The sequence below is a fragment of the Carassius auratus genome, chromosome 24 (genome assembly GCF_003368295.1).
Source record: "Carassius auratus strain Wakin chromosome 24, ASM336829v1, whole genome shotgun sequence".
Taxonomy (NCBI): Eukaryota; Metazoa; Chordata; class Actinopteri; order Cypriniformes; family Cyprinidae; genus Carassius; species Carassius auratus.
The window spans coordinates 18,595,583-18,621,917 of NC_039266.1; the positions used below are offsets into that span (position 1 = coordinate 18,595,583).

The 26,335-nt window shown below is 36.6% G+C and overlaps 1 protein-coding gene across 5 annotated transcripts in view; it reads left to right on the forward strand.

Moving 5' to 3' along the window:
• Positions 1 to 19,077, forward strand: part of LOC113042513 (collagen alpha-1(XI) chain) — a 62,754-nt gene extending 43,677 nt beyond the window's left edge. For all 5 annotated transcript variants that reach the window (XM_026201425.1, XM_026201423.1, XM_026201426.1 and 2 more), the window contains 24 exons: positions 821 to 874; positions 1,149 to 1,202; positions 1,294 to 1,401; positions 5,047 to 5,100; positions 5,281 to 5,334; positions 5,471 to 5,524; positions 6,188 to 6,241; positions 6,707 to 6,814; positions 7,083 to 7,136; positions 7,305 to 7,358; positions 8,064 to 8,117; positions 10,372 to 10,425; positions 11,051 to 11,158; positions 11,777 to 11,830; positions 11,996 to 12,049; positions 12,950 to 13,057; positions 13,857 to 13,910; positions 14,703 to 14,738; positions 14,824 to 14,877; positions 14,968 to 15,214; positions 15,691 to 15,803; positions 16,548 to 16,616; positions 17,423 to 17,656; positions 17,739 to 19,077. In XM_026201425.1, coding sequence (XP_026057210.1) covers positions 821 to 874; positions 1,149 to 1,202; positions 1,294 to 1,401; positions 5,047 to 5,100; positions 5,281 to 5,334; positions 5,471 to 5,524; positions 6,188 to 6,241; positions 6,707 to 6,814; positions 7,083 to 7,136; positions 7,305 to 7,358; positions 8,064 to 8,117; positions 10,372 to 10,425; positions 11,051 to 11,158; positions 11,777 to 11,830; positions 11,996 to 12,049; positions 12,950 to 13,057; positions 13,857 to 13,910; positions 14,703 to 14,738; positions 14,824 to 14,877; positions 14,968 to 15,214; positions 15,691 to 15,803; positions 16,548 to 16,616; positions 17,423 to 17,656; positions 17,739 to 17,885 — 2,034 coding nt within the window. In that variant the 3' untranslated portion in view covers positions 17,886 to 19,077. The remainder of the gene's footprint in view (positions 1 to 820; positions 875 to 1,148; positions 1,203 to 1,293; positions 1,402 to 5,046; positions 5,101 to 5,280; positions 5,335 to 5,470; positions 5,525 to 6,187; positions 6,242 to 6,706; positions 6,815 to 7,082; positions 7,137 to 7,304; positions 7,359 to 8,063; positions 8,118 to 10,371; positions 10,426 to 11,050; positions 11,159 to 11,776; positions 11,831 to 11,995; positions 12,050 to 12,949; positions 13,058 to 13,856; positions 13,911 to 14,702; positions 14,739 to 14,823; positions 14,878 to 14,967; positions 15,215 to 15,690; positions 15,804 to 16,547; positions 16,617 to 17,422; positions 17,657 to 17,738) is intronic.
• The last annotated feature ends 7,258 nt before the right edge of the window (positions 19,078 to 26,335 follow it).

Sequence of the window (26,335 nt, forward strand, 5' to 3'; positions counted from 1 at the left end):
TGATGTGTCAGTTCCTGAAGACTATTCACAGCCACTAAAACACGACTGTAATGGATTTCACTTCATCTTTACTTTAATTTAGAGGTTTTCTGTCAATTTCTAAAGCTACATTAACAGGCTGTACACGGCTAAAAAAAAAACTAAGTAGGAGTGAAATGAAAGAGTTTTCAGAAAATATATCTTAAATAGATTTCAAGAATAAATCTCACTAAAATGTCTTCATTTTGTCCTTAAAAAAACTATTTGCCAGTGAGGTAAGAAAGAAAAAATACACTTTATTCAAGAAGAACACTTTTACAATGTTGCTTCTTAAATATTGTACTAGAAAACAGGAATATTATTTATCTCATATCACTTTAGTATATCTCACATCTCTTCCCAGAATTACTTGCACTCACTTTTAGGACAGCGATCAATCTTTATCATCACAAACACACACTGCACGGCCATCTCTCAGTCACTCTACCTTGCCGCCAATCCATCATCATCAGCGAAGGCCGCCTATAATCAAATTAGCGCAGAGTACCATAAACGTTGTCTCTCCATCAGTATCTTCTAACAAGCTTCATGAGCTTACGTGCAAAGAATATGTTGTAGAAATGCTTTATTTGGTCATGTCTGTTAGTTCAGAGACAATATTTAGCATTTAATTTACAGTAAAACTAAATGCATGTTGACGGCAATGTCATATCTTTTACTGCACAGTAAATGGTTTACTTTCACATGGAGCTTCTTTCAGTTGTGTGTGTGTGATTTATGTGTTACATAGATTTAATAAGGCAAATTGGATATTGCATGACTGATTTTTAAACCTTTTCAGGGAGAAGTGGGAGAACCAGGCCAGAAAGGAAGCAAAGGTGACAAAGGCGAACATGTGAGTATATTCAATTGTAAAATCCTTTATTATACACACAGTACGATTTGCATTTGGAATCAGTTTTGCTTAAAATGCAATGACTGAATGATTTTCACACTTACCATCTTGTCCAACTTAAAATTAATTAACTAAAAGTAAACAATTGCCTCAAAAGTACAGAAACAGACAGTATTTGAATTATTAAGGAAACAGAATTGTTGAATTACTTAAGATTCCCATCTCTTAGTACAGATCTGTTGTTTTGATTATGTTCTTTTATTGTGTCCATTAGGGTCCCCCGGGTCCACCTGGTCTTCAGGGAACTGTTGGAGCTCCTGGACCTGCTGTAATTCTTGACTGCACATACAAAAATCTTTTATTTGTGACATTTTGCATATAATGAAATGCATCTCAACTCTGACTAATGTCTTTTTCAGGGAAGTGATGGTGAGCCAGGTCCTCGTGGACAGCAGGGTATGTTTGGACAGAAGGGAGATGAAGGATCCCGAGGCTTCCCTGGACCTCCTGGTCCCATCGGTCTGCAGGTGAGTGCCGCTGTGCCAATGACGGCCCAAATATGTTTTATTTTTGTGCAGCACTGAGTCCCCAGTCCCATGGTAACTCAGACTAATGCTGCACAAACAACATTAACTGGTGGCCCTGGGCAGTAGATGCATTGGGAGGTGTTTGGGATGTGAATTGATTTCCTTTTGATTCCCCCTCTGCTGGAATCGCCCTATAAACAAGTACAGACTCAGTACAGACATGCAAGAGTAGGGTCCAGTACATAAACCGTTTAAAACCAGATGGTTTGCTGGTGGTATAATTACTACCAATTCAATTCTGCTACTAATTAGAGAATGTATTAGAAGTAGAAAAGGTTTTGTGCAATATAAGTCCCAAAATGTTTGCACAGTAATTTTACCTAGAGTTTAGTAATCTATATATATTTATGCATTAAAATATATATTTGCTCAATGAGTTGTTGCCATTATTGACTGACACCATTCTTGACCAATTAAAACAAACATATTCAGACAAATTCAGTCATATTAATTTTTATTGATATTTTTCTTTTCTTTTTTATGGGAGAGTATGAGCTCTCAATGTGTTAAAATAATATATAAAAATATATATACACAAACCGATTCCAAAAATTTTGGGACACAAATTGTTAATAAAAACAGAATGCAATGATGTGGAAATTTCAAAGAATACAACATAGATGACATATCAAATGTTTAAATTGAGAAAACGTATAATTTTAAGGGAAAAATAAAGTTGATTTTAAACTTCATGGCATCAACACATCTCAAAAAAGTTGGAACAAGGCCATGTTTACCACGGTGTGGTATCCCCTCTTCTTTTTATAACAGTCTGCAAACGTCTGGGGACTGAGGAGAAAATAGGAATGTTGTCCCATTCTTGTCTAATACAGGTTTCTAGGTGCTCAACTGTCTTAGGCCTTCTTTGTCGTATCTTCCTCTTTATGAGTTCCCAAATGTTTTCTATGGGTGGAAGATCTGGACTGCAGGCTGGCCATTTTAGTACCTGGATCCTTCTTCTATGCAGCCATGATGTTGTAATTAATGCAGTACTGTATGTGGTCTGACATTGTCATGTTGGAAAATGCAAGGTCTTCCCTGAAAGAAACGATGCCTGGATGGGAGCATATGTTGTTCTAGAACTTGGATATACCTTTCAGCATTGATGGTGCCTTTCTAGAGGTGTAAGCTGCCCATGCCACACGCACTCATGCAACCCCATACCATCAGAGATGCAGGCTTCTGAACTGAGCACTGATTACAACTTGGGTTGTCCTTGTCCTCTTTAGTCCGGATGACATGGAGTCCCAGTTTTCCAAAAAGAACTTCAAATTTTGATTCGTCTGACCACAGAACAGTTTTCCACTTTGCCACAGTCCATTTTAAATGAGCCATGGCCCAGAGAAAACGTCTGTGCTTCTGGATCATGTTTAGATATAACTTATTTTTTTACCTATAGAGTTTTAGCCAGTGATGTGATGGGGCATCCAGTATGGTTTTCCAGCCTTGACCCTTACGCACAGAGATTGTTCCAGATTTTCTGAATCTTTGGATGATATTATGCACCGTAGATGATGAGAACTTCAAACTCTTTGCAATTTTTCTCTGAGAAACTCCTTTCTGATATTGCTCCACTATTTTTCGCCGCAGCATTGGGGGAATTGGTGATCCTCTGTCCATCTTGACTTCTGAGAGACACTGCAACTTGAGAGGCTCTTTTTATACCCAATCAAGTTGCCAATTGACTTAATAAGTTGCAAATTGGTCCTCCAGCTGTTCCTTATATTTACATTTAACTTTTCCGGCCTCCTATTGCTACCTGTCCCAACTTTTTTGGAATGTGTAGCTCTCATGAAATCCAAAATGAGCCGATATTTTGCATGACATTTCAAAATGTCTCACTTTCAACATTTGATATGTTTTCTATATTATATTGTGAATAAAATTTAAGTTTATGAGATTTAAAAATTATTCCATTCCTTTTTTACTCAAAATTGGTACAGTGTCCCAACCTTTTTGGAATCGGATTTGTATAAACATTTTTTATGTTTTTTAAGTCTGCATTTATTTTATTAAAATACAGAGTTATTTTTATAATTTGAAATAAATGTATTCTTTATTGTAACAGCAAATATTAATTTATAATATTTTTTATAATTAGTTTTTTTTGCACCTGTCAACGAATATACTCGTAGTTTCAGTGTTGTGAAACATACAAATCACAGTCATGTCATGTTTGAGTGGTAAACACTGTATTTGTAGAAGATTTATATTAATCATCTCATCTCTCTCTTTTTTTTTTTTAATCACATTACGATCTGAAACCTGAAGGTTCTGCCATTTCTCTATCTATCAATTAGCTGATTCCTCTGAAGGCAAGTCATTGCTGTAATGGAGTAACATCGACTGCTCCTATAGTCCTCTTACGCCACCAAATCTCAGAGCCATTTGATACAATTGAGTTTTAATTGGGCGTAATGCACTTCCATTTGGATTTCATTAATTGCATTTAGTGACCCGGTCCAATAGACATTAGAGCAGTGCACTAACACCCTTCAGGCAACTCCATGAGTGTTCATGTTAATGGTCTCTGACTAAGGGCTTCTGCCCCGATGAGATCTATTACCAGTCAGCGAGAACGTGTTGGTCTGCCAAGTCTGCAGGGCACGTGTTGGACGAGTAAATATCAGACAAAATTAGACTTTAGATGTGCTCACTTCTGACATGTTACGGTTAGCGAAGAAATGCCTTTGAATGAGCAGCGCAATTAGGGAGTAAATGTCAAGGATCAAACAGATATGATACCAGGGTCACATCCCTAGCTTGTGTATTCTCCAGCGCAGCTGTGTTTTATCCGAGGTCTCTAATGATATAGTGCTTTGGACTTCAATGCTTCTGTGGTTTCTCACACTTATGGATGTTTCACCTTTTCTGCTGGGTAAAACATTTAATTGGCAATTAATTAAGCTTAAAAAAACGGTTAGAATTTTTCCGATAGCCCCTTAGTGGTACACTGCTTGCCTTCTAACTTCTTTTTGGTGGCCCGTTTTATTCTCACAATGTTCCGGATTGTGTTTCGTCCTAGGTGCATTTTTAGGGAGTAATAGTGTTTTGATGGGGGACATGTCCTTCCCCAAATGTTCAAATAAAACTTGTTCCGCTCTGGGGAAATATATTTGGTAAATGTGCATAGATGGGTTTCTGTGCTGGGTAAAATAGCTTTCATATTATACTTAGTGTTGAAAGTCCTCCCGCCATTCGCCGCATATGAAAAGGTGACAAACAATATAGTGTTCACACTGAACATGAGCTAAAAATCTGACAAAGGATATTAGCTGCTCTCTTGGATTTCAAGAGGACAGACAGCGAAACTCAATAAACACTCCTGTACTCCGCCTCTGCCTCTTCCATTTGCCATATGGCCCTTTTGCCTTTCTCCGCCAATTCTGAAATGAAGCATTATTGCTGTCCTCCGGTAACTGCGTCTGAGCCAGATTATTCTTCTCTTTTCATCAACGGGACCATTTCGGTGCCTTACAGCAACAGTGTGTCTTTGCACATTTCTTTGCACGGCTGCTGATGTCAGTTTATGTTATTATTATAAATGCACATAATACAAGAATATTCATTTGTTTTTTTTTATAGGGTCTTCCTGGACCATCTGGTGAGAAAGGAGAAAATGGAGACGTTGGTCCTATGGTAAGATGTTTTATCCAATTATTAACTAGTTATTAATTATTATAATTTATTTATCTCTTTAACTGCCTTTGATGTGACTTTATATGATTTGGTCATTTATTCACATTATGTTATTTTATTTTTTATGTATTAATCTACAGCTATTAAGTCTCAATTGTCTCTCTTCTTGTTTCGCCACAGGGTCCCCCTGGCCCACCTGGTCCCAGAGGTCCTCAAGGTCCTTCCGGTGCTGACGTAAGACCATCTCTCACCATTGAACTTCTTATCCTATCAGCAAATCCATTAATTACACTACTTTGTTTAACTAAATGGCTCTAGCGTTAATGGTTTTCATGTATGCCGCTTAACAAATCGACTCCATTTATTGAAGGGTCCACAAGGTCCTCCTGGTGGAATAGGAGGAATGGGATCTGTAGGTGAGAAGGTAAGAATATTCCCATCTTTGGTGTTTATTCCCAAAAATATGGTTTCAAATCTCTGTTACAGACTTCATTCATTTATTATTGGTGTCATCGTTTTTGTCTTAATTAGTTTAACAAAACAATCCATGTGTACATTACCGCCGTTCTGATAAACCCCCTCAGTTTCACAGCTATTTGGCAGGCCTACAGGCCATCAATATTTAACGCTGTAGCTGGTTGTGGAGATGAATTAAGAATATGTAACAGGTCACCATGAGGTTACATCCATTTGGAGCTAAACGTTATGTCCTCTATAGACCAGCTAAGCTAGAAAACAACCAAGAAACAACTTGCAGTTTTGTTTCGATAATAGTACTTATGATTCATTCCATTAGAATCCACTTGACATCTCTGATCTTCAGTCATTTGTCAAAAACATTGAAGATGACGTATAAAGCAACAAAATGTTAGTGCTGCTAATTGTCTGAAGTTGAAGAAACTAGAGCTAAATTTAAAACTTCCATTAACGTTTCCATAATGTAAGTTCAGCTTTAATTTCAGTATGATTTGTTTGCATTTTGCCTACCTGAATGCTCGAAATTCTGGATTTCCAGTCAGATGGAACATTATATAGCACAATTATATGGTGTTGTGTAATAACTTATAACTTGCAATATTCTTAACAGGGTGAGCAAGGAGAAGCTGGAAACCCTGGACCTCCTGGCGAGCCTGGACCTGGGGTAAGTGAAGTTTTCGAGAGCGATCGGTGTGATGGTGCGGGTAATCACTTCCTGTATGCTTCTCTGGCTTTATTGATTGTCTCAAATTAAGCAGCCACACTAAGTGAGTGGCTAAATTGCAGAAATGCTTCCAATAAAGGTGTTTCCTTTCCTTATATAATGAAATGTTTAATACAGTGATGTTTGCAATATAATATTTCTCACACTGTTGTCAGTTAACTTTATATCATGAAGAATAACATTTCTCTCAAACTTTTAGAATAAAGGTGTGTGTTTAAAATCTAAATTACAGCCTGTCAAAACTCTTAACCTGTCAATACCGACATGAATGGCTGATTAACTCTTTTGAATTGCTATATCAAAATGTAGAGCTTGGCTGCACTCATTGTTCTCAGGGTGCTTTTGTTCATGGAGTGCCTCAGGGCTCTTTATTCTGCCCTTTCATCTTTGTTATATATGCTGCAGGGCCCAAAAGGTGAGAGAGGAGAGAAAGGTGAAGCTGGTCCCTCTGGTGCTGCTGGACCTGCAGGTCCCAAAGGACCCCCTGGAGATGATGGACCCAAGGGTAATCCTGTAAGTGTGACACAACTAGGTGAGGTCTTATGCATGTATAAACGGCATGAAAAGTTAGATGCCACTACAGCAATGAGGTGAGCTTTACTGAAAGAAATAGTTTTTTTTAGATGATTATGTCAATTAAATATGAGATTTCAATTAAATTGAAACGATACTGTGCCTCTGACTGATACATTTGGTTTTGCAGGTCCTAATATTTATTAAGGACACTTAAGTTATTGATACATTATTCTGTTAAACCTGTGTTTTCAATCTTTTACTTAAGGGCCCTGTTGGTTTTCCTGGAGACCCAGGTCCACCTGGTGAGCCAGGTGTTGCTGTAAGTGCCAAAATCCATCACTAAAAGTCCTGTAAATTATTATAATATTATATCATACCATTGATTTTGAATTATTAAAATGTCTTTGCAGTGTAAATTGTCAGCAAGGCATTTGTTTAGTTTTTCAATTGTCAATTTATTTGTCTCTGAAATATTGTGGATTATCAGGGAATTGATGGAGGCCCAGGAGAAAAAGGAGAGGATGGAGAGTCTGGTCAACCTGTGAGTATCAGCATATTTAGGTGGAATACCTTTGACTATAGGTTTTTTTTTTTTTTTTGACTATATGTATGACTTCTATTATTATTTCCTGCTGTACACATTAAATTGTAGAGCATTGTTTTTTTCTTTCGTTTTTTTTCCTATAGTATAAGTATATATACAGTACAGATAGATTAATAAACTGCTTTTGGATATGCAGAAGTCAGACATAATTGCCTGAGCCTACAGTGGCAGCCCATAAATTGCAGTCCTTATTAACATTTATTATTGTAATTTGGATTTTCCAGTGCAGGGAAATTGGTTAATTTACCATTAAATTCAATGTATCTGAATCTACAGGTTTACAAATGTGAACGTCTTGCATTGAGAGTCTCATTGCGAAGCCCATTTATAAGCTACAGTTCTATGAAAATTTACTGAGAGGAGGTTTGTTTTGAGCAACAAACTTTCACAAAAATGCATACAGCTACCCTTCTCTAATTAGAAGTTTATCCTCTTTAAATCAAACCATTCACACAGCTGAATAATTTTGGCATGCTTTTGAAACAATCAGTGTCAATTTATTGTGTTCAGTAAATTTTTGCCAAATTATAAAAGACAGTTTAGTTGTGAAAAGTTTTGTTTTAAACCTAAAGTCTATTATCTACATTAGGCTGGTTCATTTGTGTTGTTATTGATTGAGTTTCTTCCTTCTTTCTGTTTCAGGGTCCTCCTGGTCCTTCTGGAGAAGCTGGCCCACCAGGACCTCCTGGCAAAAGAGTATGCATAAGTCTTCTCTATTATATTTTAAGCAGCATCTATTTAGCAGTTTTTTTCTTTTTTTACATCCCTGGCATGGAAAACAAGCTTTCCTAATGATCAATATTTTGTGTTTTCCAAGGAATAGACAAAATAGCATTTCTCGCTAAGAATGGAACAATAAACTATAACTGCTATTGATTGTATTGATTGAAGATTCATCTTGTTTAAAGACTCCTCCTCATCAGCACAGATAATCGGTTTGTTTTTCCCCCCGGGTCGCACTATTCAATGGCAAACCGAAAAAACAAAGTCCTTCACAGCACGATGAATAGTGCATACTAAATCATCAGTCTGAAATCGAAAACAGCGTTTAAACGGCGTCTGAGCCAGAACTCATTTCCTCCACTGCAGTCCTACATCTCTCTCAGGATGAAAGAAGAAAATCAGTCCAGACGTTATATTGATCCCTGGCCTGTTTGAGTGACAGCGATGAGGGGACAGCAGTGTAAAGGATGTTACAGAGGAAGAGGAAATATAACTGTCACATTTGGGACAGGAATTCGAAATCCTCTCCCACTGCCACATCAAGAGAAATTTGTTCTGCCAAATGACACCTCGTCGCCTCTCAGAAAACAGGGTTGTTTCGCCAGAAAGTTAACTTTTTCAATTTAGATTGTATTGAGGCGTTTCTCACGGCACTCTATCAAACCGGCAAGTGAAATATTATTATCATCTCTTGTCTTGTAGACAATATAAATTTTACTGCATTTACACTGAACTTGCAGGAGATTTTTTGCGATCTTCATCGATGCACAACGTCATATACTTGCATTTTCACAATTTAGTGGTCGCGTGTTTCTGATATTTTGGACCTCTTGTTTATTTTTGACTGGACCAGCCAGACTGGGTGATAATATGAGTGCTGGACCCCCTATAGTACCACTTTGCAGTCTCTAGGGGTCATGGATCGTTTGGTAAAGACTCCTACTATAACTATCAGGCAAACAGTTCTCCTTCAATTTTATTAGCCAGCCCAGCAGTGCTATGCTATCCCATTATTCCTCCATAAAGCTTTATAGCATCTCTTTTCACACACATCCATTATCCATGCAAAATGGAGAGAAAACCCCACTCACTTTCCCAATATGCTTGATGGAGCTCTCCCTGGAAAAATTATACATCCTATCAGCACATGAGGATAGCAATGGCTGACCAACTGTGGCTAGAGAAACTGCCATATCATCAGCAAAGGTGTTTAAATCCTGCAAGAGGAGACTGATCTCGTGGAATTAAGTCTCCTGCATCAACAATTCCAGCTAGAGCTTATTTTGCATCAAACAAAGGGATGTTCTGCTTTCTCAGCATTTTACCGACTGCGGTTGGAAATAAATATGGAGATTCCTTTTGCGTATTCTCTCTCTCTGTTTATTTCTTTGACTCTGTTCAGTCTTGGACCCAAGAGACTAGGGAGTCTTTCAACTATCTTGAGAATAATTGGATTTGGTGAATCTTTCAGCTGTCATTAGTTGATTCCTTCCTGCTCTTCATTAAATTAAAATCACACAAGGAAGACAAGGGCCAATTGTCAAGCAGATTTGATCTCAGTAACTGTACAGTATAAGATCAAAAGTCCAATTAAACAAATGTATATTTTCTCTAGCAGTGGTTTTACATTATATGCTAATTTCAAACATTGACTTCAAACCATCTTAAATTTGTTATTATCACCATAACTAATTTTTTTTTTTTTTTTTTTAACAACCTTGTTACGTAAACACTTCAAACAAGGTTTAAATATGAAAGGAAGGTAGATTTTAACAGAAAAGTGGAAATATGTTACCAGGGCAAGGGTATTTTTCAGAAATGTCAGACTGGGGCAAGCTATCACATTTTATGTAGTAGAAATCCAATTTTTTTTTTTTTTTTTTTGTACGTTACCTGTAGCATTTTTTGCTGGACATAGTTTACATTTTTTTCCCGGATGTAATGAGAGACATGTTCAATAACCATTGCTTTAAGGGAAATGTTTTTTATAGCCAATTCTCTAAGGAAATATTCACTAAAGTAAATATGTGACAACTAGCTCCAGTCAAGTTTACAAATAACAGAATGAGTATATGCTCGCACAAAAGACCTTCAAGCGGATCCATTTGCCCATTAATAGCCATCAAGTAAGATCCCCGAAGGGCTACCGTGATGTCTCACCGTGACCTTTTCCCCTAATTTGTTTTACAGCCTAGCAGAGAAAAAATCTCCTTTTCTGTATCCGCAGGGACCCCCGGGGGCTTCTGGAGCTGAAGGCAGACAAGGAGAGAAGGGCGCCAAGGTAACGCATCATTCCAAATCAATTCAGCCCAGGCACAGCCTCCACTGCCATAATTAAAGCACAGCGAGCCATGGGAGAAAAGCACATCTCTGACAGAGTGACTCACTGTTAATACATGTGGAAAGATTGTCACTGTGGGACTGAAGTGTGTAGGCTGTGTTTTAGCTTCAGTTCATCAACTGAACCCTTATGATCTAAATTGCATATTTGAAGTATGCTGAGTGTTTTTAATGTAGTGTATCTTACCTTCAAAGAGTCATTTATATAATATAATACAATTATATTTATATATTTTTTTTTTACCTTTAATTTTTGATAGAAAGTTGAGTATGAAAACAAATAAATTTTTAATACGATGCGAAAGCTTGTTTATGTATAACGGTGACATATTTGATCAGTTTATTTGCATCCTTGCTGAATAATATTTCACAATAACCACAATATTGACATTAAACATTTCAACAGTAGTGTGTACAGTATGCTTCCATTTATGCACTTTTTATGAAATATAGATATTATTTTATAAAAGTTTTCTTTCTTTTTCAGTGATATTTCAGTAGACATTGCATGTCAAATGTATGCATCAGAAATCTAAATCGTTTCTGTATTCCTCTCTTCTCTTTAGGGTGAGGCAGGAGCTGAGGGTCCACCAGGTAAAACTGGGCCAGTTGGCCCTCAGGGCCCTCCCGGAAAGCCTGGTCCCGAAGGTCTACGAGGAATCCCTGGTCCTGTGGTGGGTTCCCATGTCATTCATCACCCATCCATTCATCATAATACATACACATACTGTACATACATTGACCCCAAACAGTATTAGGACACTCAAGATGCACTTAAAGAACTGTGAATTTAATATCATAATGTATATATGAAACCAAGAGGTTTCTGTAAATATAAGATGTTTAACCTTTTCTCTAAACTTTCTCAAGCTCATGAATATTTAATACGTGACATGGCATTTTCCCAATAGTTCTAACTGTTCTCACCAATGCCAATGTTAGCGGCTTTTGCCTGGTCTTATAATTGTCGGTGTACAAGGGCAGCTATGATTGTATTCTTTACACTGCGGACAAGCAATGCAATGGAATTCATGCATTTTTAATGTGGTTTAAGTATTCAAATAATTTGTGCGGCCACTGAATAGCATAAATATGCACAGGAACAGTAAACTCTTTTAGTTTACAATCTGTATCTTTCTCTTCTACAATCTGTATCTGTTTCTTGTCTATTTGAAAACACTTTTTGTAGTATCTTGGCTATTAATCATTGTCCAGCCCACAGTAAATCAATGCCAGACCATAAGCAAAAAACAATGCAATAATGGCTATTGTAATTGGATGGATTTTCTCAGGGTGAACAAGGACTTCCTGGTGCTCCTGGACAAGACGGCCCACCTGGACCAATGGTAAGAAAAGAGACCCTGTTGCCCTTGCTCGTTCTTTCTTTTCTACCTTTCATCCTCTCTCTCTCTTTTCTGTGTGTCTGTGTGTGTGTGTGTGTGTGTGTGTGTGTGTACATGTGAGGATATGTGTGCAAATTGAATTCTCACTATCGGTTCTTTGATATTTAGGGACCTCCTGGTCTCCCAGGCCTGAAAGGAGACCCCGGCTCTAAGGGTGAGAAGGTGAGTGACATTCTATTTCTGTTCCTGACATTTTTATTAATGTGGGGTCTTACATTTCAGAGAGGCTCAAGGTCACAGATAAAGACTAGACTTGGTCACTCCAGGAAGCCAGAGGAAAAGTTTCAATATGAAATACAGAAGTGTTTTGTTTTTATTTAAAAACCTTTTTATTTTAAACATAATATACGTTTAGGAATCCACTTTGAATTCATTAATTCACAATCCACTTTCAATCATTAATTTAAAAAAATATAATTAATTTTATTGTATACATACTAATAATTTTTTGTTGTCTTTTGGTGTTTGGTATATATATATATATATATATATATATATATATATATATATATATATATATATATATATATATATATATATATATATATATAGCCATGTAAATGTATTTATTTATATGAGGTAAATAATATAATCATGACATTTTCCAGTTATTAATTTTTTTTATTTTCTACATTTTAGTGATTTTGACTGATTTAATTTTCATACACTGCCATGAAAATGTATTTATGTATAAACTATTTTATTTATTTATTTATTTTTTCCATGATTAGCCATGAAAATTTATTTATTTATTCATGTAATTTAAATAATTTATCATGTGATTATTTCGTTAGTAAATTTTTTCCCAGTTGCCAATTTAGTTTTTAATTTATATATTTTTTGTGTGTTACTTTAGTTTGTAATTTTTATTTTTTTCCTCTTTTCTTAATAATTTCTAAAAACTTTGGTACAATGTGAATTCATGGTCATTGTCTTTGGTAATTTGGTTGTTGGCTCCAGGCTCTGTGTATAAAAACATTGCTGTCTGTACATTTTGCTGAAAAGTCGACCATCAGATCTTCTGCTCTGTGACATCCACTATCATATGTGCTTTTCTTCCAGGGTCACCCCGGTCTTATTGGTCTCATCGGACCCCCCGGTGAGCAGGGAGAGAAGGGAGATCGGGGTTTGCCTGGTCCTCAGGGCAATGCTGGCAGCAAGGGTGATTCTGTGAGTCACTAATGATTTATGTGTCCTTTCCACCCCATCACACAACTAATGTCAGACCTCCAGCAGCGCACCTATCAGGACGTCTCCTCCTGTAATGCTTGCAAATTAAAGTAACGACTGACTGAAACAATAACGTCTGCACTTATTGCATCTGTGTACATCATCATAATTGTGTTATGGATGATGCTGTCATGAAAGGTTCTCAGAGCCAGCGGTAATTCTATTACACCAGACATTCCCATCAAACACCAGTGCGATTACATTTTTTCACAGTCAAACTGTGAAATGTTTGTTTTTCTTTACCTCATTGAAGAACCATACAACACTTATCCAATGCAGTCAAACGCTTCAGTAAATATATAGAAAACCTTTGAAAGTTGATGGAATAATCTATTAGAAATTGCATTGGTCCGCCTTTTTTCAGTAGTTTAAAGCAATGCAACTTTAGATGTACTCCGATTAAGCTTAATGAAATTGTAGTCTCCCCTTCTGTGAGTTAGAAAAAAATTGAAAACGATCCCATCTCACTGACATTTCCCACTAGACAGATTTGCGATCTGCTGCTGTGTTTAGTAACAGAGGCTGCATTCCTCTCCACAGAATTAACTCAAAAGTCCTTGACTCTAATGGAGTGTAATGATCAGTGTGTAATACACACCAGAGGATTAGGAGTCATTTTCATCTCTGTGACAAACGAATTGCAATTTTAAAGACAGTTCTTTGAGAGAGAATGCATCTCATCTTTACAAACGAATCACATGAAGTTCTGCTTTCTAACCTGCTGCTCTGTTAACTGTAGGGTGTCAGTGGTGCTTCTGGTCCGCTTGGTCCACCCGGTCCTCCTGGATTGCCTGTGAGTATTTGCTCTGTTTCTGGCATCTTGCATTCAATGTTGTGTTGCCGTCAGATCGAACACTTTCTGACACTGTTGTCAGGTGATCTGTGTAAACCATTAAAATAAAAGAACTATAAGATATGTTAAAATTAAGACAGCATGAATAGTAATACATTTTAAATACATCAAATTATTGTTAAAATTGTAATTTTGGACTGCCCACCTCAGCAGTCTTGCCAACACTGACCGTATTCATCATTAAAATGTATACAAGTTTCAAAATTTTGACAAATATTTGGCATCAGTAAAGTTTTTGTTTTTATTTACCCAGGACACATTACATTTATTAAAAAAAGGCTGTAAAGGTATTTATAATGTTACAAAAGATTAAACAGATGCTGTTGTTTTGAACTTTCTAGTCATCAAAAAATCTTTAAAATTATTAGAATGATTTCTAAAGGATCATGTGACACTGAAGACGGCTGGAAATTCAGCTGTGCCATCACAGGAATAAATGAAATTATTTAAAATAAACGAGAAAACAGTTATTGTTAATTGTAATAATATTTAACAATATTCCATTTTTTTACTGTATTTTTGATCAAAGAGCATATTTAATTTTTCATTTGATATTTTATTTTGTAACATATCATTTTTAATTTTTTAATAAATGACCTGATTCTTCTTAAATTCTACACAAATTGTAATTTTAACTCTGTTTGGCTGGCTCAACACTTATAAACAATATAAAATATATTACAAATATATATAAATCAGTGTTCACAGAATACATTTTCTATTTTTCTTTAGGGTCCACAAGGGCCAAAGGGATCCAAGGGTTCGACTGTAAGTACCACTTAATCATCAATAAATGTGAAGGGCTTGCTATAAAGAGAAAAGAGCTTATGATTTTTAAATGGTCTTCCTGCAGGGTCCTGCCGGTCAAAAGGGAGACACCGGCTCAGCTGGACCTCCTGGTCCTCCTGTAAGTGAACTTCTGCCCGCTTCAAGGAGATTTTAATTATATAAAATGCAAAAGGCTCCTGGAGCGTACACTCATTTTCTCATTCTGTAGGGTCCCCCTGGTGAGATCATCCAGCCTCTGCCTTTCCAGATGCCCAAGAAGTCCCGTCGCTCCATCGACATGCAAGCGGACGAGGCTGGCACCATGCTGGACTACGGAGAGGGCATGGAAGACATCTTCAGCTCCTTGAATAACCTCAAACAGGACATCGAGCGCATGAAGTACCCCATGGGCACGCAAAGCAACCCCGCACGAAGCTGTAAAGACCTACAGCTCGCTCACCCAGAATTCCCAGATGGTGAGTGAACGAGGTGGAGGGTAGAAGAGACCCTGGCGAACAGATAAATAAAGGAAAACATGCAGCGTTTGCTGGTTTCCAAGCTACTCAGTATTGGCTGTGCTTCTAAAATTCTTAGTGTGTCACTCAGGAGGATTTGAATAACAGCAGCAGCAGTCGACGGCTGATTGGGAAGATGTTTAGCATTCTGCGGACTCCGGCGAGAGCTAACCTCTCCCTCCCAAATCATGGCTTACAAAATGCCAGCTCTTACACTGACCTTTCAGAGCTGGTTTTTCCGCACTCGCATTAGCCTGCTATTTTATTTACACAATGCATCGCCACTGCTGATGCCTGTGAAGTGTGTGATTTTAGCGGAGGAAATTAATAGAAAGCCAGGCAGGGGTGGGAGGATATCTTCGTGTATGATCTAAATGATTTCTTACTGTACCTGTGGTCGTTCTAGATACTGATGTCTGATGGGGTTTTTCTCTCAGGTGATTACTACATTGATCCCAACCAGGGATGCTCAGGGGACTCCTTCAAAGTGTACTGCAACTTCACGGCGGGAGGCGAGACCTGCATCTTCCCTGATAAACAGTCAAATGGAGTGAGTGGCATTCTGAAACCCCCTAAAGATGAACTGGCCGATAACAGCCAGACGAGATCACAACATCTTACCTCTGTCACATACAAAGGGTTTTCTCCTAAAGACCATGGGAGTGCTTGAATCAGTCACTTCAAAGAGATGCTTTTGGTGGGATTGTTCGTTTTTGGAGGTGACAATTTAAAAACACCTTAAAGGGTGAAACGTATGACATTATCTGGGTCACTTTCAAATCAAGAGAGAAAGAAAGAAAGAAAGAAAGAAAAAAAGAAAGAAAGAAAAAGAAAGAAAGAAAGGGAGTGTGGAAGGAGGAGGAATTCCATTGAAAATAATACCACAATAGTATAACACCTTTATGATTTTAGGATATATATATATATATATATATATATATATATATATATATATATATATATATATATATATATATATATATATATAATTTTTCTTTTATTATTTTTTTTTACAAAATTACATTTAAGTGGAAACCTCATTCTCAACATTAAAATAAACTAGTTTTCTCATGCTTTGTTAAACAAAGTCGTATATTTCAGTGAGATTGTTCTCCATTTGATTCCAATTGTTGGAACAAATGCTGTATGATAAATAGCTGGGTTTAATTTTATTGAATTTCCTGCGATAGTAAATTTCCTGTTTATTTAGAACTATGCGCACAGCTGGTCTTCTTCTGTTATTTATTTTTATTTTATTTATTTTTTTCACATTCATCTTTGTGTCGTCTTTAAGGTGAGAATATCTTCATGGCCCAAAGAGCTTCCTGGCTCCTGGTTCAGTGAATTTAAGCGTGGCAAAATGGTAAGTGCACTCTCTCGTTCTTCTTTCATCTTCTCCTTTATGAAAAACAGCATCTTGTCCTTCGAAAACTAAAAGGACCTGAGTGGTCTGCTTGGTCTTTTTTCTTTACTCAACCAATGGACAGACACCAGCTTTTAAAAGATGCTGTCACTGCAGCGCTGGATCCATCAACAAGCCAAGCACACCTACAAACACAAACACACATACCACATTTATATTTGATGCAGTTATAAAGGCACCGCTGCACCTTATGATTCTGACTGTTTTCTACTTTGTCAGAAGAAATGTTTTTTCTATTATTCAGAGTTTCGAACTTCACCAGTATTAAATCAGTGTATTGGTGTTTTTGATTTTTTTTTTATTATTATTCAAAGTTCAAAATTTACTATTTATTCATTAATTCATTCATTTTATTGGTGCCAATGAAAACCAGTGACTTGCTTTAACGTTAATACTTAATGATTTTTTTAAAAAGGTATTATTGCATATTTAAAAACCTAAGTATTTTTCGTAAAGAATAATTAGTGCTCAATAAAAAATGTATAATAACATATTATTATTATTATTATTACTATTTCTGCTACTACTACTACAAATATTTAAACTGTATATATGTGTGTGTGTGTGTGTGTGTGTGTGTATATATATATATATATATATATATATATATATATATATATATATATATATATATATATATATATATAAATATAAACATTTACACAAAAACTTATTTAATGTGCCAATTGAAAATACTGCTGATGAATTCCGCAAAACATTCTATTGTTTTTGTTTTCACCCTCAAGCTTTCATACGTGGACGCAGAAGGCAACTCGATAAACGAGGTCCAGATGACCTTCCTCAAACTACTGACAGCTTCCGCCAGGCAAAACCTGACCTACAGCTGCCACCAGTCGGTCGCCTGGCACGACGCCACTACGGACAGCTACGAGAAGGCAATTCGCTTCCTCGGCTCCAATGACGAGGAGCTGTCATATGACAGCAACCCCTTCATCAAGGCCCTGTCAGACGGCTGTGCGGTAAGTCTTCCATCATAGATTGAAATATGCATCGTTTAAATATGCAACGCACATTTCTGACTGTCCTTCTCTCGTCCTGTAGGTGAAAAAGGGCTACGGAAAGACGGTGCTGGAGATTAACACTCCCAAGATCGATCAGGTTCCGATCATCGATGTGATGATCACTGACTTTGGGGATCCTAATCAGAAATTTGGATTCGAAGTTGGTCCAGTCTGCTTCCTTGGCTAATAAAAACACAGACAAAGAAAAAAATACCCATAACTTGGCAGGGTAGGACGGGTTAGCGCACGAGTCAAGACTTTTTTTCTTGATCTCATCAAACCATCAAGACCCTGTTCCAGCCACATGCAAGTTTTGAATAAAAAATAAATAAATGGGGTTGCAAACACGTCTTACCTTGTATGTATGTATTACCCAGGAAAATACTTGTTGCCCTTGTAGGGCAAGGATCACATGAAACCTGTTATGAAACGAAAAGGTGAAGGACAACGTCAAGCCAAGGCAATCGGTGAACCTGGGAGGTCCACGAGACGGAGAAAGGGAGGACCTCTCATCCGGAGTCTATCGGTGCAGCGCAAAAAATAAAAAATAAATTAAAAGAAAAAAAGACGACAACAATGGTGCTTGTTCAAAATACAAAAAAAGAGGTGCTATGAGAAAGAGGATGTATTTTAATAAAACTGTAATTATTATTTTGTACATTATTGTTGTTTCTGAATCCACTTTCAAAACTTGCATGTGTGTAACAATTGCATCTGGCTCTTAATTTCCAAATCCCTCACAAAGGTTTATAAGTTATAGAACTGAATAAATAAAGAATGAAATAATGATATTTTGTGGATGAAATACTGTGTACTTATTATTAAGCAAATAAAAGACAGCATTCAAACAGTTCCCTATTATTAATTATAATGTAAGTCCTTTGTATATATTGACCATCCCAAAGTCGCTCACAGTCTGGCCCTTGAACACCTCGAGGAAGATTCTACAGCACATGCAACGCAACTGATGTTGGCTCCTGTGCTTGATTTAAGTAATCTTGCCATTCATTCACTTTAATTTAATTTTTGTTTGTTATTTGTTTGTTTTTAGGATTTTTATTTTTTCAGTTGTAGATCGGTCGCATACCTCAAACTATCTTGAAATTAACCATACCGATGCAAGTATGATGTGCCCTGTATATAACTTGGTTATACAGTTAAGTTTATATATTTTGGGTGGGGATTTTGTTTTTTGTTTTTTTTTTTAAATGGGAAAAATACATATCTGTTAGGCCTCTTTTTGTTCGAAACCTTCTGTGAATGCAATGCTAAGGCCTTTTCGGTGACCCATTTTTGTAACTAAAATGAGAAATTGTTTTAAATGTGCTTTTTATGGTTCATTTCATTATTAAAAACTGGATTCCAAACCAACCATGAAACGGAGTTGTGGATTGTTTGTTGGCTTCGTCAGATCAGTCCGTTTTATTGTCTGTTTGGTATGTGCATCTTTAGATCTTAAAAGGTTTTAAATGACATCTGTGCAATCTATCTGACCCATATACCTTCAGTTTGAAAGATGCCAATATGTGAGCTGTAATATCCCAAAATTGCATTGGTTAAAATAAATGTTTGCTAACTCATGCATAACACGTTGTTTAATTAATTACTTCCTCGTATCATTTATCATGCATTACAGCTCATTAGCAGGTCGTCTGGGATGTCTGAACAGGATGAGAACAGCGTGTTTACTTAAGAAAAACTTTCACACTCATTTCACACAGGTCCCTCTGGCTCCTTTCCTAATCGAGTGCTGGAAGCTACACAATCTGATGGTACCTACACATGGAGTCTCATTAGGCACTGCGTTTAATGTGAAAGCCCCGTCTCCATTTAAGAATAAGAGCTCTCTCTCTATCCGCTGTTTGATGTCTGTGTATCCTCACTGGTTCGATCAGCAATGAATTCTCTGCATTATTATTGGACATCTCTATTCACGCTTTCAAAGGAATGCCAATTTGATATTTTTCTTTAGGCAAAGACTTTGAGTGTGCCATTTCACCACGAGCCTTTGTGGCAGGCATTCTCTGTTTAGCATTTAAAGAGATTTTCAAAGGATTTGACTCTCTCTGGATGGACTCCATTTGAGCGGCATCTCAAGAACTTTTCTGCATGACATTTCAAACTACTAAGATATATGAGGTAACTGTGACTTAAAAATATGACATACAATAAGAGGAGAGGTGTTATAATTGAGCAAACTTGTCTGGGGGTTGGTTGCCTAATCAAAGACTGGTAACCTCTTTATAGTCAAAATAAAAGTGAAATGGTTTTCTCAAAATGTATGCTTAGTCTATTTCACAAAGCTAAAGCGGGAAATGCATAAAAGACCATATGCCTGTGGGAGTGTGTTTTTGTTCTTAAACAGCGTAAGAGCCAAAGCAAATATCCATGTTTAAAGCTTAAAATCAGTTCATGCTCTTAGTGGAGCTTCCAGGAAGCTGTTCCTTCTCTGTATTATTGTTTCTGGTGGTTAGACAGACATTGTACATCCCAAGCACACAACCAAGACAAACAATGAAAACAATTTTTTTTTTTTTTTCAGATAAGAAAGCATTTTTGGGGGGAAACCTTAACGAACTGGTTGCTCACTTCGCATATTTCTTCTAATGGTAATAGATTTTTGAATTATCTGCACTTTAACAAAATATTTTAAAATGAATAAACCTTTACTAGTATCCAAATCTTACAAAGCCAATTTTCTCCACTGAAAAAAAATGATATTATAGTTCAATTCTAAACTAATAATATCTTTAAAATAAAATTCAAAATAATAATTAAAAAAAATCGAAACAATATAAACTCAGAATTTCCACATGTTAAAACGCGCAGTTCGGAAAATTCAGAATTGTAAGATATAAAATTGCAATTGTAAGAAAAAGGTCAGAATTGTGATGTTAAAAGTCACATTTACCTTTTTATTTTTTTTATTTAGCGTCTGAAATTAAAAGCAGCAATGAACATTGCGAAACGTGTTTTCAGGATTGTGAAATGTAAACCTGGAATTGTGAGAAGAAGAAAAAAATGACTTCGAGTTTCACATCTCTCAATTTGAAATTGATGTTTTTTACACCACAGACCAAACCAAACCAAAGTATGAATTGTGAGATATAAAAATAGAACTGCAAGAAAAGAAAAAAAGGCACTATAACAGTTTTATTTATTTATTTATTTTATTTTGTGGCAGAAATGGGCTTCCAAAAAAAAAACTGCACTGAATGATTAATTCGTGATTTCGAATTAACCGCTTACTGATTCAGTGTTATGGACGTCTTAACAGTTAACAAATCTCTGAAAAATGAGCCAAAAGTCATATTGGGCTAAGACTTAGCTATAAATATTATTTTACGTCGATAGTCAAAGCAGACAGTGTTTGGCTGGAAACACCCTCCTAAGATTCCACAGATCACTACTGTTTGATTGACACATATATCATCCAATCACAGGAAGATGTGACTATAAACCCTCCCCCCATCACCTGCATTGCTCTGCTGGATGCATGGAAACTTGAAAGATGTAGTTTTTCTAATTTGTTCCGAAAGATATACCATAACAGAGGTGTTTGCCTGGGTTTTGTCTCCTCACTTCATCAGTAATTACCTGAGCTGTCCAACAAAGAAAATGCCCAATTAATTCTCTGCATGTGCTGTCTTTTGCAGCATTATTGTGGAATGGAGGAAAAACACCCACACCTCTCTCTTCAGGGGCTTTATGGGACCTGCCTGTCTCTTCTCCGTCTCCTCAAAGCCAGATGAACAAAGATCAAACAGGGCTGGCCGATGGCATTAACTTTGAATATTCAGGCTGCATGGGTACAGAGAGACGCCACGTAACTGCCAGCCCATAATTCCTTCAAAAGGAACGCTAAGCCTCAAATCATAAAACAGCCACCCATTTTAAAAAATAAAGATCAGGAGAGTTTCCGTCGCTGTCAGTCAAGGCAATCCTCAAAGAGAAAAGCTGAAAGAAGAGGAGGAGGTATTCTGAATTGCTAAGCTAAAAGGTAGCCGTGCATTAAAAAGACTCTAAAGCAAACTTAACAAGGAATTCAGCATAACGGGGACGTTTCATAACTACTGCAATGAGGATATGAAGCTCTATGCAGGTAATTAAGTCCGGCTATTAGAAAAATGCACAAGCGCAGAGGTGTTAAAGCTACACTGATTATGATGGGAAGTACAGCAGGTGGTGTATGGATTTGCTGCCTTTTACAGAAATGAGTATTTAACGCCTGGTGGGCAGATGTAATTGTACACATAACCTTCAGAACCTCATGGCCACTAACAACTTGTCGCTGTGAGAGACATAAGCTTTTTGTATATAATGGTGGTTAGGCTTTATTGCTGGCTCGCATTTGTACAGGCCTGACACTGGAATATAAAATTTCCTTTATGGTTGAGGGTATCAGAATTCACAGGCAATTTCACAAATAGTCCAAGCATGATTTCATATCAGTGCAGAATGAAATCTAGACTACTACTATTGTAAAAGTGACCAGGGCTGTCCATGATGTTTTGAGTCAAAAGTCCAACAAAAGCTTGTTTTGTCTTGTTCAAAATCTAATATCATGTCATTTTGGCTAAAGATTTTTGGTAACAAAGTGATCACCAAATCAATATCTACTACTGGAAAACTTTCTTACAGAGTGGATTTAGTAACTTAAATCTTTAAAACAACATTGCCATTACTTTGTTTTTGATCCACCAATAAAAATCGTTTCAAACAAAAGCCTCTACAAAAGCAGAACAATCGCAGCAGTGAATAATGCAGTGTTTTAAATCAGTTGGTTAAGTAAATGATTCAATGACTCATTTATAAAGAGGCTGTTTCTCAACAAACTAAGAATGCAAAGAACAGACTTCTGTTCTCGTGGAGATTGGTATTACCAGGCTACCTTGGAAGAACAAACTCGGAAGGATGGAAAGACAGAGAATGCATCTTTGTGAGAGGTACAGCGTCTTCTGGGATTTCTAATGGTTTGATTCTCTTAAATCTACATTCGATGCATTCTTGACATCAACAACTCATCTGGCCACTGAAACTGATCTTCAGCAGTTGATGACGATGTAGTAAAAAAATACAAGGATGCAAGACTGCTTAAGAATGCCAATTGAGAAACACCAAACATTAACAAACATTGGTGGAACATTGAAATCTGCTCTGCAGAAAGAGTCACTGAAGAATTATAAATACTAATGCATACTGATAGTTTGTCTGAAGATCCAATATCAGAATAAGTACCGTCTAAAAATATTTGAAAATTTCTATTTAAATTTAAATTCTAAAAAGCCAATAAATAATTATGAATTTACACACACACACACACACACACACACACACACACACACATATATACATGTATATGTATATATATATATATATATATATATATATATATATATATATATATATATATATATATATATATATATATATATATATATATATTCAGTGTAAATGTAAAGGATGGTTCTGTACCTCAATGCTAGAAATAAAATAAAAAAATTGCCAAATTCTGATGAGTCTGCTGTAGCATCCAGTCACAAGTGCAGCTGCTCTGCTATTTATTGATCGTGTGATTTGAGGCTGTTAAGGGTCAGGGCAGCAAGGTCTGTGTGTGAGTGTGCATGGGGGGAGTGGGAGACCAACCAATGGTTTCGTTTAGTGGGGGAAGACTTGCTAATCTCCTTCACCTGCTCAGTGTTCTCTTGTGGACAACAAATGAGTTTAATGGGTGGAAAAGTGTTCATTATGGCAGAGGCATCGACTAATGAGCCGTTACTGCTCAGAAGTGTCATTAAGATCTGATCTTTGAACCACACTGTAATCACAGCTTCTGTGTACAACTTAAGAGTGTGTGATAGCAGTGATGTAAGTGTGTGTGCATGGCTGCATCCTGTGGTGTCCTGCACCTATTATTTTTGAGGCAATAATTGTCTTGGTTTACTTGGTTCTTTGTGCATTTCAATGCAGTTGAACTTATAAATGTAAAGAGGAATGTGATATAAAATAAATACCAGACTTGAATGCAGTGTAAGAATGCATAATTACTTTTTTCTGAATTAACTAATTCCTTCACCTTAACTAAACTAGTTCATTATGTGACAAACAATAAAGCAGGGTTATTATAGTTAACTAAAACTAAAATTAAAACCATAAAAAAACTTGCTACAGCTAAAACAAACAGTGAAATAAAAATGAATAAAACTGTCAAAAATACAAACCAAAATTACAAACTAATAAAATTAACTGGAGTAAAAATACAATATGCATATGTAATGTATATAATATTCAAATAACACTGCCCAGGAGAATTTTTTTTCACTTCACAGTTTGCACCATAAATGTTATAATATCCATATTTGCTTTGATATATGACACTTTTGAACAATTTATTTATTTTAGCATTTTGTGTTCATTCATTAATTCATTCATTCATTAACCCATTTGTTATTAATGAAACTTTTTTTTTTTTGGAAGTTCTATTTAAAGTCACTTGAACCAAGGGATCTTCCTTTCTTTCAAAGTTGTCTTTTCCAAAGTTGATGTCTCTTCAACACGGCACTCTCTCATCTCAACTACCTTCAGTACTCAAGGATACCAAGTTCAACATGTCAGAAAGACACTGACAGTGACGTGAATCTGGCAGAAAGTGAGCCCTCATCACTTGTTTGTCTTTCATAGTGTGCACGGACTTCAAGGGTAGAGCTGAGACAAGAGGCGAGGTGATCAGAGAAAGAAGAAAAGCGATGCTGAACAGGGCCCGAGGCGCTCTGCGAGGTCTCTCTCTCTCTCAGAGACCTGAGAGACTGTCAACACGGAGCCCCACTGGGCTGCCTTACAAAGCTTCCCATCTACCCTCTTCAAAGACACCCCAGCATTTGAATAAGTTCAATCAGGTCCTGCTGCCACGGACTGTAACGTGATGCAGCAGAGTGTCGAGGCGAATAACGCTCAAACCGCCAGCCTCATCCACCTCAATGCTTGTGGCCCCTCAGAAGATGGTCAGCGGCACCAGCGGGACGGGGCAAGTGCTGGCCGTGCAAAGGACAGGTGAGAAGACTGTGTTCTCCAAGAGAGGAGGCGTATCGCTTGACAACTACGATCAAAGGACAAATCAAAAGACGGGAAACTGAGAACTCATGTAGGTGGATTCTGAATGTAAAGTGGCTCTCATCATAGAATATTCTGTGAAAATATGTTTAATAGATGTTTCAAGGATGTCCTCTTGAACTGACTTTTATTTGATGCAGTTTTTACAAAACTAGTCTCGACCAGAAAGTAGATTTTTTTTTTTTTTTCAGATAGTCCAGGAACCTTATGATGGTTTGGATCCTACCTGGGAGAAAATATCCCCATATTCCAAGTTGGTTTGGTGCCAAAAGAGGAAAAATTGACTTCTGGACCTCGGCCAGCAGACAATATATAACATTAAAGTTACATTAAACCCATATTAACGATATAAAGATGAATCAGTGGCTTGTTTTAGACTGCCTGACTGATGAAGTTAAGCAACAGCACAAAAAGATCTAACGTGATGTGCACCAGAGAAAAAGTGTTATTGCGTTGTCTCCAACGGTGATTTGACACTGCGAGAGGGAGCCATGCTCCACAGATCGGTATAAATCTTCTGCCAAGCCTGCTGCTAACCAAGTGCTGCTGGAATTGATTGGCTGAATTATTGATGACCGTGAAAGGCTGTGTTTAGATGGCTTCGTAATTACTGCTATCTGTATTAAAAATTAAACATTGCTCAGTGTCATTAGCTAAAATTGTTCTTTGCAAGTTGGTCACTTCACAGTAAACACAAACGGTTTTAAATCAACATGAAACCGCATCTGCGACCAATTTTCCTTGTGTAATGTGACATACTTAAGTGTTTTTAATTAAAAAAAAGCACAAGCCCATAAACAATGCCCAAATCTTAAACGTTTTCATTATTTTTCAGGGTAAAGTTTTTTTTTGTTTTTTTTTTATGCCATGAATTTGTTCATTTGATTTAATTTAAATATGCTTGTTATAGAAAATTTACAAGATTTGCATTTTTAACGTATTTTTTTAATAAATAGACTGGACTAAAACTCATCATTGACCCTCTTATCTATTTATTCATTCATTTATTTATTGCAGTTTGCTGACATTTTACAATTGATAAATAATTAAATAAATGAGATGATTTCAATCAAAAACAGAAGTCATTTAAGAGGCAGAGGTAATCATTTCACTCCAGTAAAAGATTTCAAAAAGAAACTTTTTTTTCTTTTGATAAATGTGTGCTGATTGAACATGCACAGCAAGCGTTTAGGGTCAAATGCAATTTCAAATACACAAGACGTTGCACAAAGCAGTTTGAAACGCTACTGTCTTCTGACTATTGTGAAGGACTCGCTTTTGAAACAAAAAATAAAATGATATAATTTCAAGGAAGAATACAATAGTGTTCACAAACTCATTACCAAGGACAAGAAAATTATATCGAACTCACCTGAATTATAGTTTGCAAACGCACAGGATGATGAGCATTTACATTAATTCATATTCATGTTAATGTGCACATGTGATAGAATAGCAAACCACAGCAGCCACAGGAGACTCTTTCTCAGCTTTAACCACCGACAATCACAGGGCATCTTCCAGCCG